Raw genomic sequence first — 19,823 nt, 5'->3', positions numbered from 1 at the left:
AAAAAAGTGCAACATTGCACTTCACAACCTCATTTTTGTTCACTTGATGTTAAATATAGTATCTGGTAAGTTTATGTCTAGTGTCTAAGCAGACTGGCTTCTACAACAAGATATTGGTGACAAGTGCTATTTTTTTCCATGACAGTGAGAGCAGATGCACAGAAACAGAGAGATGCGAGAGTGTGAGTTGGTTCAGCTTTGATAAACATATGACACTTGACTGCTTTGCTATATACGGCTGTTGTTTTCATGCCCTACAACCATGTGAAGTTGATGGCAGAAGATTCTGCGAAAGTATCACTAAAATATGGAACGTTACTCACAAACTCCACTTCTCTAATTAAAGGATAAGACCGCACGGAAATGTAAAGATATATCATTTGCAGTCACTGGAGAGATAAAAGCAGGAAACAAATATGAAGCTGTGGTGCACAGGTAGCACTTGCAATGCATAGGGACTTAGGTTTTATATTTATTTAAAATAATGGCATAAAAAAGCACATTACTACAAATTAAAATTAAATTGCACATGGGAGCGGAAGAAAACAATAAATAAATAAGATCCTAGTGGCACAAATCACATATTTAGATAAATGTATGTATATTACTAGAAACTACTATTTAACATAAAATTAGAAAATAGCTATTTTTAATATGCATCAAACATCTTATTTTCACCCTAAAATGGTCTCAATTGTATTCAATAATTTAAATTATAGAACATCCTAATTTTGACGAACTGCTGAAATGATATTCAATTAACTGCAATTACTATTTTAATTATACATTTGAATATATTAATTATTAATCTTAATGGCCAAATATGCATGTCATACATCTTGTGTATGTACAACCCTATTAGTACGCGACTAGAAAGTACGTAAGAAACTAAGAAAGTAAAAATACACTTTATAGGAGCAACCTTCAGGCCCTTTCTCCAGCATAGTGTTCTTGAAATGATGCAAGTAAGTTTTTCTTTAATTTATTGAAAGTATAAATTAAGAAATAACTATAAACCATTGAGGAAAAACAATGTAGTGTAATAGGTTGAAGCTATGTAAATATTCACAAAAGTATCAGCAAGTCGATGAGCTCTCCACAAGTGTGTGTGTGTGTGTGTGTGTGTGGGCATGTTTTTGTGACATATCAGGACACAACTTTGCATAATGACATGGGTATGACAAGGAGAGGGTGACTTATGAGGACATAACCCATGTCCCCATTTTTCAAAACGCTTATAAACCATACAGAATGAGTTTTTAATAAAAAGTAAAAATGCACAGAGTTTCCTGTGAGGGTTAGGGTTAGGTGTAGGGTTGGTGTAGGGCCATAGAATATACAGTTTCTACAGTATAAAAACCATTACGCCTATAGGTTGTCCCCACTTTTCACAAAAACAAACGTGTGTGTGTGTGTGTGTGTGTTTGTGTGTGTGTTTAAAGCTCATCATAAGCAGCTCATCAGAGGTCCCTTGAGCAGGACCTGCTCTCTGTCTGCTCACTCACTCAACTCCAGCCATCATCAAGTCAGACACCATGACCAACCATAACACTAACCAACTCTTAGTTCCACTCGGAGTCTGTCCCACAAGACCACCTGCGCCTCTGTAGCCCTACTTCTAATGATCCTTAATGAGAGACATCACTGCAACCTGACTGGTGCACATGCACAACAACAGTGCCTTTGAGCAGAAAAGGAAACAACATGATGCCATCGTTGCACATCATTCTCTTAAAGCTGCGGTAGGTAATTTCTGACGCTCTAGCGGTTATTAAACAGAACTGCTTTATCTTGCGGAAGAACATCGTTGCCGGAACTACTTCTCTCTGTTTATGTCTATGAAGAATCACAAAGGTACTGGGTTACTCCGCCGCGGTACCCCCAAAGCAATCTAAAATAGTCCGAATATAAACACTTATTATAGGTGCACCCTAGTGGTTCAGGACAAGCTAAAAACATCGTTTGGAAAATTGATTCATGGTGTACTCGCTTAATATATGCATTTTTCTACATTTTGAACACAAACAAAGTTATGGACCGGAGCTCTGATTGGTGGTTTCTCACCTTCATGTAATTTCTAACCCGACATACATTCATCTTCAGAACACAAATTAAGACATTTTTGAACTAAACTTTAAGACAACATTTTTTTTAAGACAATATATTTTTTTATAACATTCCTAAGGAGAAATACAAAGACAAAAATGAGACAACTGTTGGCATACACAAAGTATACAGCGCAGGTCTTGGAAGAATTTGATGAGAAATGTTGAGTGTGTCAAGTTTGACCTTAACTAAGAGTATAAGCACCTTTCAAAAGAGATTGATAACATGGTCCCATATTTCTGAACTTCCTCAGACTCCCAGAATGAATATTTCAGATCAGTAAATAATTTATAATTAACAACAAACAGGCCAATGATCAAATAGATTTGGTTCTTCAACAGACACACCAAATCAGATGCTGTAAACAAAGACACAAAGACCTACATTCCCTATCTACTACCTTCTTCTTGTTTAAATATGCACATGCAAAATCACGCCACACACACATTCACACATCTGCATACACTTTCCTTTAGAAAAAAGAAATTCTCGCTTTTCTCAATCCCAGGGAATTGTACGAAACTGAATCAGAACACTTGATCTGACCACCCGCTGATTTCTGATGGAAAGATTTGCTTTTTAATACAATCGTCAGTCGCTCTGCCACGTTGTGATTGGCCCAGACAAATCCCAGCAGTGTGTCTTCTTGTACTGCCACAGTGAAATGTCTCATTCTCCATCGGTTAAATACCACCCTGCTGTAATCTATCACGGTGGAAATGTTAATAACATCGTCCTCTGTTTCAGCTGAGCTTAAATATGACACATTTATGCACATTTAAGACAGATGGCATGTTTTCAGGCCGTTTATCGGTGAAAATATATTTAAAGGTGCAACTGATTGACAGGGAAAAACATCAGAATCCAAACAAATGACTGATATAAAAAATAAAACAATCTAGCTTCAGAATCTGTTTTAAAGAGAGCATCCTGTCCTTTCACGATTTTAATTAATGCTTTAATATGCAAATAAGATAGCGGAGATAAAATCCTGACAAACAGATGGCAAGTGAACTTTCTCTGGTCTGGCATGTTCTTAAGTTGTGTTATCTTTTTTTTTTTTCAGGGCTTTTGCGATGATGTGTGAAGCAGCATCTCTAAGAGATCAGCAACAACTCATGCTATAGCAAAAATTAGTTTACATGAGCAACTTTACAATAATAATTGTGATCAAGAGACATGGGCTGAGAGGGCGAAGCCCCCAAATTTTGTGTGTAAAGAAAGTAAATTCTATTTTTTTCATCAATAAACATAAAAAACAAACAAAAAAAACAATACAACTTTTCACAATGTTTCCATAGTTTTTGACCCATAAACCAAATGCCACATTTTTATTTGTCAGATACTTATCTATAGATTTATAAATAAAGATTTAAACATATATAGTTATTAGCGCAAAAATGTCTCCAATAAAATTCTTAACAGACAGAAAAATTCTTATACACAACATAATTTAATTTATTTCTGTGATATCTCAGGCCTGAAAACTAGTAAAAAAAAAAACCCTGATATTTCCAGGCAGACCCAAGGACCATCTGCATGCAGAATTACTGTTCTAAACACTTAGATAATCAGGATGAGGAACAGCTGACAACTGACCTTTTCCTCTTTCAAATGTTGGTCCAGATCCAGTCTGATGAGTGAACGGTTGATCTTCAGGGCCAACGACAGAGCCATGAGGCCCCCAGCAAGCACCTGGTTCTGCCGTACGTCCAAACGCTGGATCTGTGGATTCTCTGCAAGGATCTCAGCCAAAGTCACAGCACCTGGCACGGTGGAAGAAAACACAATCTTAGTGAGAAGGTAAAACAAAAACGCATCTGAGAAGCTAGAAAAGCAATATTACAAACCCTACCCTCGCATGTTATTCCTGTAGAGGCTAGGCCAAGTTGCAATAAAGAGCGATTGATCATGAGGGACTCCTTTAACGTGTGAATACCTCTGTTCTCGAGGTTGTTTTTGCCAAGGTTCAATGTTTCAAGTGTTTTTAAGTGGGGCTGAAAAAAAAGAAAAGAAAAACAGGATGTTTAAGAAAACGTCCACTGATGAGGAATTTAAATCACTTTTTAGAATTCAAAAGTGTCCTTTTTTTTTGTACATTTGAATCCAATTATGGATGGTGAATGTGTGTCACTTTGAGAGCTTTACGTGTCACGCCACGGCGTGGCAATAGACTGGCTCTCAAGAGCATATTAGCTGAACCATTTATGAAGCACGATTAGAAGCTGAATAAAGCAGGAGATAGCAGAGCACATGAGGGAAAAGTCATATTGCATAACAGAACGTACACCATGCCAGCGCGCTACACTCATTATACTCACTTAGTCTCCTGCTTTAAATGAAAAACCACAGACAGCTAAAAAAACAAGCTCAGAGATCAACTCACAGTTCATTTGCGTCACTGTTACAACACTCAAGCATGTAAACACCCACACATATGCACACGCACATGTACGGTATATGTATACAGACACAACCAACAAGCCCAGTCAAAGAAACAAACTAGAATAAAATGCAATTGAAATGCCATTTCAAATGTAAAACATTTGAGAATTCAACAGATTTTTTTTGTCATGTATTTTTGTTATCATTAATATTTTTACCTGTAAATATACTAATATGAACTTAGTACACTCAGAAAATTCATATTCATATTGTTCCACCTTCATGTTGCTCCATATCTGTATCATTTTCTTTCTCCCGTAGAATAGAAAAGATGGTGAGAAGAACATGCATAGATCATAAAAAATCAGTAAGGTTATTTTATTTTATTTTTTCACACGCGCTGGATGTCTGTTTGATTATCAATATTCTTCAAAATATCTTCTTTTGTGTTCTGCAGAAGAAACTCAGATAACAATTTCATTTTGAATAATATAACATGTATTTTTATAAAAAAAAAATGAAAGGATGAAAGATGATAATAATAATCATTGTTATTAATTCTGCTATTATTATTATTATTATTATTATTATTATTATTATTATTATTATTATTATTATTATTATTAAATTATAATGAATGTTTATTTGTAAGTGGTGCTGAAAAAAAAACTGGATTAAGAAAATGCAAACTATTTAATATATATATATAAATAAAAAATTGGATTAATTTTACTACAAACATTGCAAGTATTGTTAACATTTTATAAATTTAAAGTTAACTGAAGTGTTATTCTAACAGCCTATGGTTGAAAACTTCAGTCTTCCGATTTCCATTTGGTCAGACAAGGATCTGCTGAAGAAATGTGGATAACATTGTGATTTAATTATGTTCAGCTGACATCATGCCAATCCCCCCCCCCCAAAAAAAAAACAGTTATCTACTCTCTCTTCTTCTGCCTTTAAAGAAACACCAGAAAAAAGAAAAAAAGAAAAGAAAAAAAAAAGGAAAGGTTAATAACAGCCCTTCCTGTGTCATATTCGACACGACCAGCCATTGGACTAATTATATTCATTATGGTCGCATGGATGTCTACTTATCCTTCTTAATGACAGACCACATGAAAAAGCCCTCTAAACACATATCTATTATTTAATCAAACTGTTCCCATTTGGTACAGGCAAAATGGAATGAGCAGGCTTTATTTTTGGCCTGAATGAATCCTCTGTGAACACGCCAAAGGCCGAGAGAAAAGAAAGCAGGCCTTTAATTTGTAGCTTTTGATTTGAATCGCCATTCAGATGACAGAAAGGTACAGTTTATTCTGACAATCAGAGCTGCTGAAGAGGAATAGATATTATTAAGGATTAGAGATGAGCTTTCCAGTCAGGATGAGACAAGTCATTTTCTTTTGTTCTCTTCTCTCTTCTCTGTGTGTGTCAAACTCTGCCATAGACCACAAAAGAGAGAGAGAGAGAGAGAGAGAGAGAGATATCCAGTAGCTGTCATGTTGACAGTTTGGGTACTTCCTCTCCAACGCCAAGCAGAGGCCACATGCAGTGTCACTGCTCGTCTTTAATCAAAGCCACACTCAGATAGAACAGGAATGAATAAATAACTGAAAAAGTAACATACTGAGTGAAAATCATTGTTTTTACTACAGTACTTTGTGCAACCCACTGTTATTTATACAGGAACAGACCCGCTCAAAAATGAAATTTCTCTGGAAAACAAAAGGTGAATTTTCAGGTGAACGTCCCACTCCTTTCCAAATAATGTAAGTAAATCAGGACTGGGGCTGTCGAGTTTTCTGAAGCCATGCAATAGCTTATTGTAAGAAACTCTTACAACTCCCACAGCTCTTCAGTGAAAATCCTGACATCCATTTGTGAATGAATCGTTCTTTCAAATCAGTCCATTTAAATTTCAATTTCCAGTGACAGTCACAGATAGCTATTCAATGGCTTCGGTAGAACTGTAATATAGCACAAAGTTCATACAAACACATTTTATGGTGCTAATATGGTGCTTTTGCTTCTTTTTTTTTTTTTTCTTTTTTTTTTGCATAAATCAGAATTTTTTTTGAATTTCTTCCAAATTTCTCCTTTTCTGTTTCACAGAAGAAAGAAAAGTTACACAAGTTTGGAACAACATCTGAGTGTCTATATGATGACAGAACTTTCATTTTGGGGGAAACTTTTTCTTTAATTGAAACACATTGTGAAACGCAGTTGTGAAAATGTTTTTCTTAATCTTCCAGATGTGTTAGATTTTAATTCCATCTTCTTTTTCATTCACACTACGTAAGTCTTGAAGTGCTGTTGTAATGATTAAAATGACACGTATCTCTATTATCTTGCCCGACAGAAAATCTCACCAGAACATCCTGTAGATGGCTCATGCCGAGATGAGTGATGTGATTGTTACTGAGTATCAGCGTTCTCAAACCAGTCTTCTGAGAGCTCAAAGCATCACAAATCTCTTCCAAACCTGTGGAACCGAGAGAGATGACTACACAAGAGCTGAAACAAATTGTGCATTTAACCACAAACACCTTTTCAACCATGATATTGGAAGCACACAATGTGTCCTCAAACAAAACAGGCATACCTGAGTCAGACATGGTATTGTTGCTTAGGTCCAAGGTTTTAAGAGTGCTTTTGTATTTGAGGAGGTCGCCAAGTTGCATGGAGTCCTGGTAGCCGTTGAGGTTGTTTTCAGAGAGGTAAAGCTCCTGCAAGGCGACGTTCTTTTTCAGAGCACCAACTATGGCAAGAATTAAGAAAAATCTTCAATAAGCATGATGCTTTGTCCTTGTCCGTCATATGTGTGCCAAAGAACTCTGCTACAGTCCAACAACATCAACAACAACAACAAAAAAGAACAGATTTCTGTAAATGCCCACAACGGTTCTTCCAAATGACCCAAGGGCTCACTTTTATTTACATCGCTGTGATTATCACGCTCATCATTTTAATCATCAACATCATTACATGTCCTTTTTAGGGCCAGAGAAGCTTTCATGGGCTTTTTGTCTGTGGCCTCACAGAGCTGTCTGTTCAAATCAATGCGGCAGATTTGATCAGACCCTTTTGGTTGCATGTGGAATGCCAACATCGTCATCATACACAGTAGGAACCAAATAAGGGGATCGTTGAATCGATCGGAGGGACTCCATAGTGCGAGTCAGCGAGTCCCCGCAATCAGGGCCCCACCGATCGATAGCAATGATCAGAAGCTGGGCGTCCCGCTGGTAAGAATGGGGGGGGGGGTGCAGGAGGGTGGCCCCAAATTATCAAATGGATCCACGTGCTGCTTAAAGAGACAGAGCCATAAAAATATGCTGTAAGATGTCTTATTTTGGGGTTCTGTTAATGGCCTAAGTCTACTACAACATCTGTTTCTCTCTCTCTTTCTTTTACCCAGTCATTTTCAGGGCTAATTTTCCATTTAGACATGTGCATGATGTCTCAGCAGTGGCAACAAACTACTTCTATGCACAAATACCCTGATTACCAAAAAAGAACAGCATGATATCCTTAGCGCATAGAATACTGTTTCCCAGAATGCAATACAAAATGGCAATTGTGTGGTGAATGAACAAAGTTATGTAAGCCAAAAAAAAAAAAAAAATTCAAATTCAATTTGAGACATGTTTACATAAAATTGGATTCAAATGCAGAACAAATATATTATGAATTTGTCTCTTCTGTTTCACTTACTGAAAGGGGTGGATGACTTTTTTTTCTAGGCTTTATAGTATTTATGGGGTGCAGTCTAACATGTGTGAATGTTTCACGTTTTTTTTTTTTTTACATTATTTTTCACATAATTTACCTTTTATTCCACAACGCTCTGTCCCTTCTCCTACAAACATGCTGATTATTTCCTGCTTTTATGAAGCCCCTCCCTCAGAAATGGGCTTTGTTTGGTTAGCTAGCCCAGTGTGTTGTGATTGACTAAACCGCCTCTAGTGCGTGTCTAAATGTCCCGCCCCTCGCTTCAGCGACATGTGATCAAGTTGTTTTGTAAACAATGTCAGTATTGTTTATCATTTTGAGCCTGATTGAGATGCAGAGGATATTAGTAAAGAGGATCGTGCAGAACCTGTGCAAGCACGGCTCTTAATGGTCAAATATCATATTTACACATGTAAATGTAAGGAACCCCTTTAAAAACAATAAAAAAAGATAAAACTATGAATGGCATATACAATAAGTAGACATGTTTTAAAGCATTTTAATATTGCATTATCTTTAACAACATATTGTCATATGAATAACTACTGACATTATATAGTGGGATCACTTAGCCAGATACAAGATGCCATAGGTTTTATATGTTTTAATAACAAATGTCTTAATGACAGTGTTTTGCACAGGTTTGAAGGGCCTGCACATCTCTGTAAAAGTTGCTGTGGGAAAGACTCCATCTCACAGTGAGCTGGCCGAAGTGTTATGAATGGATCGGTGCAGCAATGTGTAAAGTGACAGGAAGGAGATTACGACATCTAATCCAAGCCCAGTCTAGCTGTTAGGGTCACTGGGCCAAAATCTGCCACTCCTCCCCTTGTCCTGCTTCATCTGTTCCTGCTGGCCAGGGCCACTCATGGAGAACACTCATTTCAAACACCTGCTATCTATACTTTAGAACTGGCATATTGCAGTATTCATATGAGAGCAAGTGAAGCAACTTGTAGGTTGATATTAGCACTTTCTGCATTGTTAAAAAATCTTTCTGAACATAAGGTGTGATTTTTGAAGATGGTGTGTTGTGCTGTCCTGTTATCATTAAAAGATTTCAAACTCCACCTGGAGTAAATGTACTAATGCAGTGGGAAATTTTGCACAGCACTTGCTAGACCAACACCAAACCAAATGTCACAATAATAATAAAAAATATATACATATTTGGCCATCCTAATTATGAGTCTATATAAGAACAGATGCACTTTGCTGTGTTTTTCATTATTTAGCCACATTAATGTGGAGCAAAAGTTCACCCAAAAAATGACATTTTGCTGAAAATATACTCACCTTCAGACCATTCAAGATGCACATGAGTTTGTTTCTTCATCAGAGCAGATTTGGAGAAATGTATCATTACATCACCTTCTCAACAATTCTCTGCAATGAATCGGTGCCTTAGAATGAAAGTCCAAACAGCTATAGATATCAGAATAATTCACAAGAAATCCACATGATTCCCAGTCCATAAAATTAACTTTGTTCAAAGTAAACAGCTGTGTAACTTCACTGTTTCTTCCAGTGGTTCTCACACATTTTTGTTGATGGAGACCAAAGCAACAGGTAGTGCACGTCATTCATTCATAAGAACTGATCTGCAAAAATTGAGCAAGCAAGGTCAGTAGAATTTAATATTTTTAGTACGGAGCCCTGCCCTGCACATGGCATGCAGGGAAATATATAGTATACTATATTGTGTGCATTATTTAATATTTTGTTCCCTCGATTTGCTAAATCGTGCACATAAATTGTGCCCATGATTAAGCAAATTGAGGGAAGAAAATAGTAATCGTGTGCACATTTTAGTAAATCGAGGGAACAAAAAAGTAAACCGTAAGCACAACTTATATTTTTTTTTCTTGCATGTCATGTGCGGGGCTCCATATATCATGGCTGGTATGTATATTCGGAAAGACTCAAAAGCTGTGTTTATGTTTAATTCAGCATCTTCGCTGTTGCTTGTTTCCCCCGTGAAGCCAAGCAGCTTTCTCTACCCCAAACTTATATATAGAACTAACGTTACATTTAAGATATTGATGTTGGTTGCTTCATATCATTGCTTGTGTAACGCTGATTGGTAATACTGGGGTTACTTACGTCACACTCCAGGATTCCCCAACGATGTTTAACATGCCTCAATGAACTAATAGAGTGACATAAACAAAATGATTGCTTCCAGTTCACAAGACGTTAATTGGTGGACTGGAGTCATGTGGATTATCGTGATGTTTATATAAGCTGTTTAGATTCTCATTCTGACGGTACTCATGTACTGAAACTGAGAGCGAGTAAATTTATAGAATTTTTTTTGGAGGGGAACTATTCCTTTAAGTAACACAGCTGTCCCCATTTCCCACAATGCACCTGTATTAGAATTTCACAGCACAAGGTCATATTCTCAGGCCGCTATCACCCAAACTTCCTTTCATTTTTAGATCGCATGCACTTCAAGTGGATGGTTGTGTGCTGGGCATACCAAGTGTGAAGAGAGGTTTGCCGCTCAGGCAGGTGTTTTCAAGGTGTAGCACTGTCAGCCTGCTGGTGAGAAGGGCTTTTGACAAGGCCTGCGCAGCGTAGTCCACCATAGGCATGTTGCAAGCATCCAGCCTCCACAGGCATCCACTCTGAAGAGACCAGACAGCAAACCATCAGAGAGAGACACAGAGACTCAGAGGCCTGGTTTTGCCCTCACTGCGGACTGGCCTCTCTGTCTCACCCTCTCTCATCAAAAAACCTCCCTGTCTAAAGAAGCCGAAACGTCAAACCCGGAAAACAATTCTTCCCAAAGATCTGCAGGCCATTCCAGACTCATCCTTTAGTCCACCACTTCAAAGTGTCCAGATTTTTTTCTTCTCTCCCTTTCTTGGAAGATTTTGATTGATCTCATATAATACCGCCTCAGAGCGTGCCTTTGGTTTTTACCACTGAAGTCCTCATCACCGTGAGGTGATGTCGTCTTTCATCTAGAGCTGTTTCTAAATGAACACATATTGCCAGGCGTTTTATGAGTAATGTAATGATGTCCATTAAAATCAAAGTGTGAATGAGGCTTTATTCAGCAGTGCGGACATTTTCATCTTTGATGCATGGTAATTCATTGCTTCCAATTCAGTCTGAATACCACTGTGAGGTATCGGTTCACACTTGATGAAACATTTAAAACATGAGCGGTGTTAGGCTATAGAACTTAAAAATGCAGCTGTTTGCATAGATTTTTTTTTTTTAGTTTAATTAATTTACTTTTAAGATAAAATATCAAGTTGCCAAGACTTACAATGTGTCATAATTAAACAATAAGTAAACAATAAGTAAATCTAAGATTAATCTTTTTAGCTAAATCGGCATAAAAGGCATCAAAGATACAAATTCTTGATCACATCTATATGGTTTAAATTGTTTAGTTTGTTTTGTTAATCAAAAAATATGTGAATCACAAAGTCACTGAATCCAGTTTCTTGCGCAGCATTCATTATTTGATTTAAATAATTTAATTGATTTAATATATATATATATATATTTTTACAATAGTAAAAGGTTAAAATAACAGCATATTATAATTGAATTATGTTTGCCGCAATTCAATGTGCCGCAAGAAATATGTACATCTTACCTGTCGGAGGAGGTGTGACAGTGACAGCCAACCCGAGAATCCCATTCCTGAGTTCGAGGACACGTCGAGGTGTGTAGCTGACTCGTAGTACAAAAACATATCTAGCAAAGATGATGCTCCCTTATGAAAGAAAATAAGTCAATGTCGACAAACAGAACCCTGACAATAAAAAAATAGATATTGTTGTACCGAATTTCAGGAGCGTGCATGAGCATGAGGTCAGAATTTTGTTTGCTTTGTTGGTGTCAAGAATGCGGTAGATTGAAGTAGGGCAAATCTTCGCTACGGAATCTACGTGACCGCTAAAGAAACATCATGTTTTCCGAATGTAATGTGTTGAGATAAAATGATCATTTACCGCAAAATAATGTTAAGAAAACATGGCTTCCTGTAGTCATGAACAAATGACTCGAGTAGCGCGCTCTTTTAATGAATCCTTCAAAGAGATTTCCAATCCCAAACTCAAAAAGTTATCAAAGGCCTTTTTCACAGACTACGTTTTCACAGTTATTGACATCGGAAATGTAGCAAAGAATTGTTATTTTCAATGTAACAATAGTAGTAGTAATAATAATAATAATACATAAAAAATAATAATATACATACTGTATAAATAATGTACATCCATGACGTAGCTACTTTGTGTTTATTTTTTTATTATTATTTTAGGTGTTTCTAATAGGCTATAAAGGCTGAGGAAGTGAAGGACAATTTGACTTCTTTGTTTTTTGATAAATCTATGTCTTTTTCCTGTTTTGGAAAGTCATATAAACAGTTTTGTGGATAGATTTTTCTTCTTATTTTGCTATTGGGGTAAATGAAAACTCAAAAATGTTATAGTGTCTATTCATTACAGGCTTACAAAGTATGACGACTTAAGTAGAAGACTTAAAGAAACTTGTTTTATGGATATTCTTTTATTTTATTCTTTTATCAAGATGGCATACTAATTTTGATAACACTATTGTACTGCGTTTTGTAAAACTTCATCAAAAATAAGTACAATTAGAAAATGTGACCATGTGTGAATTTTTTTTTTTTTTTTTTTTTTTTTTTTTTTCATGTACTTACATTTTGCTCAAGCTCGGCCCCCTTCAGACTGATAAAATCGAATTGCACTGATTTCAGGATCTCTTCAAGAGATTCGCAGGAGCAATAATCTAACCGCTCACCTGGAAAAACAATCAAAATGGAGAAATCACTATTCACACTTTTGGTGACTCTCTCTCTACCTAAATTTTTCATACGTCACTGGATAAACTAACACCAATCGTAGACCTGCACTATACAAAATCTCTGCCACTCAAAAGTGAGGCATATTAGACACGAACCCACATAATACGATCATGTCTGATCCCCTTACTTCAGTGAAGGAGACAATCAAAGAGCTTCTGATTATGCAGGAACAGATGACTTTTAAACAAAGCCCTGAGAAATACTTTGATGGCCACAGCAGTCCATCTATATTAGACACGCGTTGCAAAGGCCCCCTTCCCCTCATAAGCTCTTATCTCCCTGGTCGGGGAGAAGCCAGAATGCTCAGAGCTGCGTGTTGGGGAGATAATAATTTATTCATCATTAGCATAATCATTTGTAATTTTTTTTATTTTATTTTTTTTTTACAATAATCACTTAACTGTACCATAGGAGGGGGGGGTCAGAAATCCCATTTTTCTAATCCCCTCTGCCATGTGCAGATAATGACACTGAGACTTGGAGTTAGATGGCATCAGTGTGTGACAGTGAGCACGAAGCCAGAACATGCTGATCCGCACTTCAAGTTCTCTTCTGCTGGAATCAATAAACGCTGTTTCAGTCATCAAAGGGACAGCAGTTAATCCCAAACTAATGCCCTTCAGCATCAGCATGTACATTTCAATTAACAGACTCATCAAAGTTCTGATCTTATCAAAGTCTGGTAGCTCTGAAAGTAAAGTTATGGTTGCTTAAAAACACTTCAGGGATAACAGGACACATATAAAACTGTTTAAAATACACTGTAAAAATAAAAATCAGAAGCGAAACAAATATGTTTTGGTCTCCCGTGGAACAATAGTCAAGACTCTCTGAAATACTGAATCATGACTGGTCAATCATTCAGCAGAAAGATGTTTTCTAATATTCGCCGTTGTCCATGACAAAGCTATAATTAAATTACCGTATTTTTCGGACTATAAGTCGGACCTAAGTATAAGTCGTATCAGTCCTAAAACACGTCATGACGACGAAAAAAACATATATAAGTCGCAATAGTCGGACTATTAAGTCGCGTTTATTTAGACCCAAGAACCAAGAAAAACATTACCATCTACAGCCGCGAGAGGGCGCTCTAATAATGTTTTCTGTTAGTTCATTACTCTTGGTTCATGTCAAATTAATTTTGATAAATAAGTCCCTCCTGACAATAAGTCGCAGGACCAGCCAAACTATGAAAAAAAGTGTGACTTATAGTCCGGAAAATACGGTACTGAAACTGGTCAATGCACTTTCATGGAAGTTTGTTACTCTTATAAGTTTTGGCGAATCATGACTAATTTGTATGAATTCATACAATATATTTAGCATTTGTTCATTTTGACTCTCATTTTGACTCTCATTTTGACTCTCATTTTGACGTTTTTGATAGACCTTCATGCTTAGTTCTTTTTTCCCTACATTCTTTTTCATACATTTCCATACAAATCACATCATACAAATTCAAATGAAATCACCACCTTAAATAGGATTCTAGCTCCCATTTTTCCTTAAACCATTTCACCTTCATCTTGCATTTATCTGGCAAGATTACCTTAAATGACTTCATTATTAATATTAGTATATAATATTGTTGAAGTGTTCATCTTGTTGCTTATTGCTTTTTATATTGTAATGGACTACCTTTTTTTTTTTTTTCTTAGAGGAAGCTTAATTTCAAATCACTCAGTATATATTATTGTTAAACATTCTCTAGAACCGTTAATAACATTATCTTAACCAATGGTGTTAGTTTTGGACAGCACTATTATTCTGGGACTTTATGATAGTCCCACTTTAGACTTAAGCTACTGGTTGAGGCAAAGTCACTGTATGTGAATGCGCTTTTCTACCATATCTTGTTCCATATTAAAGCAAATGTTTTTGGGATAATGTTTTACATAGTGTTTTGTTTACAATTCTCAGTGAATGAAACCAGTTATGGCTATACGTGTTCTTATGGCCCTATAGATTCTTAGAACAAATTAATTTATATGTGATTCCACATTTTAACGCAGCACAAAAGGGCAAATTACCCGAGATTTACAACCGAAGGAAAGATAAACAAAACATCTGATTGCTAAAATGCATGTTTGAACCTTCCATTATGTTGTCACGGTTGGTGTGCATCTCCTCCCAGAGTTGTGTCTATGAATTTGAAAGATTTTCTGTTTGTTTTAGGATCGCTCGGTTGAGCTTTTACAGCAGGTCAGACTAGTGATGCCAAATACATGCTGATGGAAAGATGAATAAAGCTGGGATACCTGGATGGATGTGGGATGAGTGTCTCAGGTGAAATGATAGAACTGTGGGATTTTTATGGTGGTGTTTAGCTTTGAAAAAAACAAAAACACTCTTCAAGAGGGATAGCAAAAAGAATAAATATTGAATTAAATAACTTACCTGACAGGTCAAAACACCTGGCTCTGTCAGTAACACAATTAATTTGCTGTATGAAAAAGAGAAAGACATTTAAAAATCAAGAGATTTCTGTACTCATGGTTTCAATATTGGCCAATATTGAATATTTCATAAAATGAACAAATTATTCATGAAATTTACTCATGTTTATGGCAGCTTGTACTGTATGCTGTAAAACATAGGAAATGTGCTTCATACAGTACCATTTAAATACATTGGTTTCATTAAGCAAAAAATAATAAAAATAAAATGCTTATAAAATGAAAGCACTGATCTGATATTTTGTGAATCTTGTCACTAATATACCTCAGACAAAATGTAATCATCAACATTTCAAAGTGACACCAGACAGTGGATGTTGATTTCAAGTACGTCACAGCGCAGATCATTTGAGCTCAGTCTGGCAATCTAGCCACTAGAGTGTAGCTAGCAGATGGCAGTTAGCATCTATCAGGCAACGGACTGATAAAGTCCCTCAGTCAACCTGCTGTAAACACGAACAGGACGTCATCTGGGATTTTGCATTAGAGCAAAACAAATTAAGCATCGCTATGTGCGAACAAACTCTCACGGTTTAATATTATTCCGATAAAAAAAGTCTCGACAAGGATGACTTCAGGCCATGGTTTTGTACCTCTGTTTCTTTCTTTGATGTTTTCCATCTTAATAAATGTGGAAACTTCTGAAGCCCTTCGCTGCTAAGCAATGTTCTGTGCTGTGTATTGAGGAAAATGAAATGACAAAGTACAAAATGCATTGATGTGTCAGGAGGGAGAGGACAAAATGAAGTGATAAAGAGAGCTTTGCTTCCTCCAGGCAGAACGGGACACAGCTTATAAACTTGACTTCCACAGACGACATCTCAAGTGCATTTCCAATTCTTCACTCAAAGACTCCTGGAGACCCACTCCAGTGCTCTGCAGTCTGGGTGGCTTTGTATTAGCAACTGTCTGAGAGCATATATTCCTCCTGTTTTCCTCATTTAATTAGTTGAAAAAAATGATTTCGAAACATTTTATACAGTAAAAGCTCTCAGGGATTCAAATCAGCCGCACATTTTCCTTTCAGCGTCTTCTCTGCAATAAAGGATAAATTATTTAAAATAACACAACCTTTTATCTCACACCCTTTGAAGGCAGCAAATTAAAAATGGAAATTGGGATCTAATTAATATGCAAATATATTCATTCCCAGTTAACAATTAGCAATTAAACCTGCAGTGTCTAGAAAGAGCATAGACAAAATTAATAACTTCATTTATCATTAACCAAAATGAAAATGTACACAATTTTTTTTTAGTTTTAAAATTGTTACGCTGTCTCCCTGCCTCTTCATCAGCACCAGAGCCGGGGAAAAAAAGAAGACATTTAATAGAACAATTTAGTGATTGCCATAGAAAATGATAAATAACTAGCCTCGAAAACAACATGATTGGTTACACGGATGGTGACTGCAGCTCCAGACAGCTGGGAAGGAAATAAACATGCCTATTTCATGCAGTAAAGAAAGAAATCTAGAGGGTGCTATGGACATTAAAGATTTAAAGTGGGAAAGTTATTTATACTCTACAGTGTTTAGATGTGAGAGATTGTGAAATTCCAGTCCGTATTGGGGGGAGGACAGTTATTTCACTTCAGACACTCTGTGGCTTTCTGATGAATGTTCAATGCTTACGGCTAAGCAGCTCGACAGAGTCAGGCTGGGAGCAAGGATGATTTTGGGGAGCTCTGCTGCACTGCATTCGCTCTAATGGGAGCACTGTTCAGTCTGAAATACAAACTTCTCACAAAATCTACGCCTTATCCTGCAGGGAGATGTGAAATGCTGAATCGTTTGATGATGCTTCCTCGGCTTCTGAGGCGAGCACTCATACTGTATGGGGCGCTTCTGTAAGTCTTTTCTCTTTGTTTTTGTTTTTTTCTGATTCTACAATTGCCACCACCTCCGACAGGATTTGCACTTCAGTGGCGGTGAGACTTCAACAAACGTTACTCATTTACAAGCCCCTGGGATAATAACTCATATCAAGAAGTTTTGGTGTGTTCTGAGACGGAGTGGACACAGAAAACTTTGAATGAAAAAGTTCCAGAGCCAGCTTCAACCGCTAAACAAAGAATAAATGAGAATGAAATAATAATAATAGCTACTCTAAAGGATTAGTTGACCCAAAAATAAAAAAAAAATGCTGAAAATGTACTCACCTTCAGGCCATCCAAATTGTGTTTGTTTCTTCTTTGAAACAGAGAATCATTAAATCACTTGTTCACCTGTGGATGCTCTGCAGTGAATGGGTGCCATCAGAATGAGAGTCCAAACAACTGATAAAAACATCACCATAATTCACAAGTAATTCTCACAAATCCAGTCATCAGTTAACATCTTGTGAAGTTAAAATGCTGTATGTTTGGAAGAAAACATAGAGAAAACAATGCTATTTTTTAAGGACTTAGTCGGGAGCAATGGTTTGAAGTTAAAAACTTCTTAATAATCAATTTGTTTCTTACAAACATGCAGCTTTTTACAAGACATTGATGGATTTTCTTTGGATTATCATGATGTTTTAACCAGCTTTTTGGACTCTCTTTCTGACGGCACCCATTCACTGCAGAGGATCAGTTGGTGAGCAAGTGATTTAATGCTACATTTTCACAAATTTGTTATGCATCTGCATCTTGAATTTACTTTTTTTTTAACAAAGTTTTATTTTTGGGTTAACTATTCCTTCAAGCTTTTAGCTAGTGTTAAACTAAGGGGGCCCGGGATCCTTCATACAACTTCGTACAACCAAAAACAACGGTTTTAACCACTAAAAAAATAAAAAATAAAATAAAAATAAAAAAGATAAAAGCTTTAAATAGTTTCAGCAGTCATTCTCTAGGGATGATCCTGGCTGAAAAAAAAGGAGAGGCTAATTTGATAAATATGCTCTTTAAGCAGCAAATTTCATTTAGCATTCTCTTATTATAAATTCACACACAGTCCTCAACTAAATATCCTTCCTTTTAGCTTCTGCTTAACCATACATATTTCAGCCTTTCAGGGGGACCACCTACATTCCTTTCAAATGCAGTTGGGTTCATTAGCGGAGTGGAGATAATGCAGAGAGTGTGTTTAATGTAAGCTCTGCTAAGTCGCTAATTTCCCACAAATAATTCTCCTTGATCTAATCGTAAATTTATGCAGAAGAGAAAACGATGCTCTTAACGTTGCTGGTCAAAGTAAAATAAATAAGTGCAGAGTATAAATTATGCATGCATGCTCATGTGTGAGTGTGTGTATTTGAGTGTGTGCTTCTCATTTCCTTTCATTTACCTGTTTATTATTGTCTTGCCTTTTTAGTTCAATAAAACGGGGTTGGCTAATTAACCTGCTCCCTAAGAGGGATCAAAATGTTTCATTTTCTTTTCATCCTCTTTCTTTCTTTAATTTCAAAGTTATTTTAACCAAAATTGTTCATTATATATAGCAATTTCAAACCAGATCTTTTGCACAAATAACCGAATATTAGCAAAAAATCAAAATGTGAGAAGTGCTGCTGTGTGTATTAATGCATGTTGCTCCACTGTACCTTTAACTGATCAAGAGCCTTTGGGTTTGGTTTCACATGGTGCTTTTCACAGCTCTGCTTGTAGGCCAGAATTATATCTGCCAGAGTGAGACTGTCAGCTAAAACAGAACAAATTTAAAAACCACATATAAGAGCCACATCCAGAATATTCCATTTAAGAAAATAATTAAATATTTTATTTACAATATATATATATATATATATATATATATATATATATATATATATATATATATATATATATATATATATATATATATATATATATATATATATATATATATATATATATATATATATATATATATTCTTCATCAAGGACACATTTAATTGATCAAAAGTGACAGTAAAGTAAATATTTTAAATTATGCTTTTTTTTTTTTTTACTTTCTAATAATCAAAAACCTGAAAAAGCATATCATGTTTCTACACATATGTGAAAACTATGCCCGTACACTGTATGTGAGCATATGGGATTTCCTTCAAAATCATTTAAAAATCATATCGAACCAAACTAACACATAACAATCAATGTTGCTTTTGCTGTTGTTACAAATGATGTTACACGAATACAAATGAGCACAGCTAAACTGAAGAGGCTGTCAGCAACATCAACTCCATCTCACCCTCTTGAAGTTCAGCCCTTCTCTCCACAAAGTCAGATACCATCTGCTCATCTGGGGGAAATGATACACGTTTTTCTATGCTCTCCTTCAGAGACTGAGATGTTGCCTCTTCCTCTGAGCGCCCTGTCAT

General features: G+C 36.2%; 1 protein-coding gene across 1 annotated transcript; it reads right to left on the bottom strand.

The window, feature by feature from the left end:
* Window positions 1–3,669: 3,669 nt before the first annotated feature.
* LOC113094574 (protein phosphatase 1 regulatory subunit 37-like) lies at window positions 3,670–19,823 on the bottom strand. The gene is made up of 10 exons (XM_026260159.1): window positions 19,694–19,823; window positions 19,068–19,165; window positions 15,482–15,527; window positions 12,917–13,017; window positions 11,846–11,965; window positions 10,712–10,859; window positions 7,100–7,255; window positions 6,867–6,979; window positions 3,962–4,103; window positions 3,670–3,872 (listed from the first exon to the last, which is right to left on the bottom strand). Exons 1-10 carry the CDS (start codon window positions 19,821–19,823, stop codon window positions 3,670–3,672), a joined length of 1,257 nt encoding a protein of 418 aa, XP_026115944.1.

The sequence above is a fragment of the Carassius auratus genome, unplaced genomic scaffold (assembly GCF_003368295.1).
Source record: "Carassius auratus strain Wakin unplaced genomic scaffold, ASM336829v1 scaf_tig00215410, whole genome shotgun sequence".
Classification (NCBI taxonomy): Eukaryota; Metazoa; Chordata; class Actinopteri; order Cypriniformes; family Cyprinidae; genus Carassius; species Carassius auratus.
The sequence above is the reverse complement of the archived record's forward strand: the minus strand, read 5'-3'. Positions and strand labels throughout refer to the sequence as shown.

Excerpts from the sequence above, each read along its gene's own strand:
- LOC113094574 (XM_026260159.1), bottom strand. The coding sequence starts at position 19,823 with ATGACAGGGCGCTCAGAGGAAGAGGCAACATCTCAGTCTCTGAAGGAG. Across the intron at positions 13,018-15,481 it reads CAGGTGTTTTGACCTGTCAG|GTGAGCGGTTAGATTATTGC; the intron begins GTAAGTTATTTA and ends TTGTTTTTCCAG. Across the intron at positions 10,860-11,845 it reads TGTCACACCTCCTCCGACAG|AGTGGATGCCTGTGGAGGCT; the intron begins GTAAGATGTACA and ends TGGTCTCTTCAG.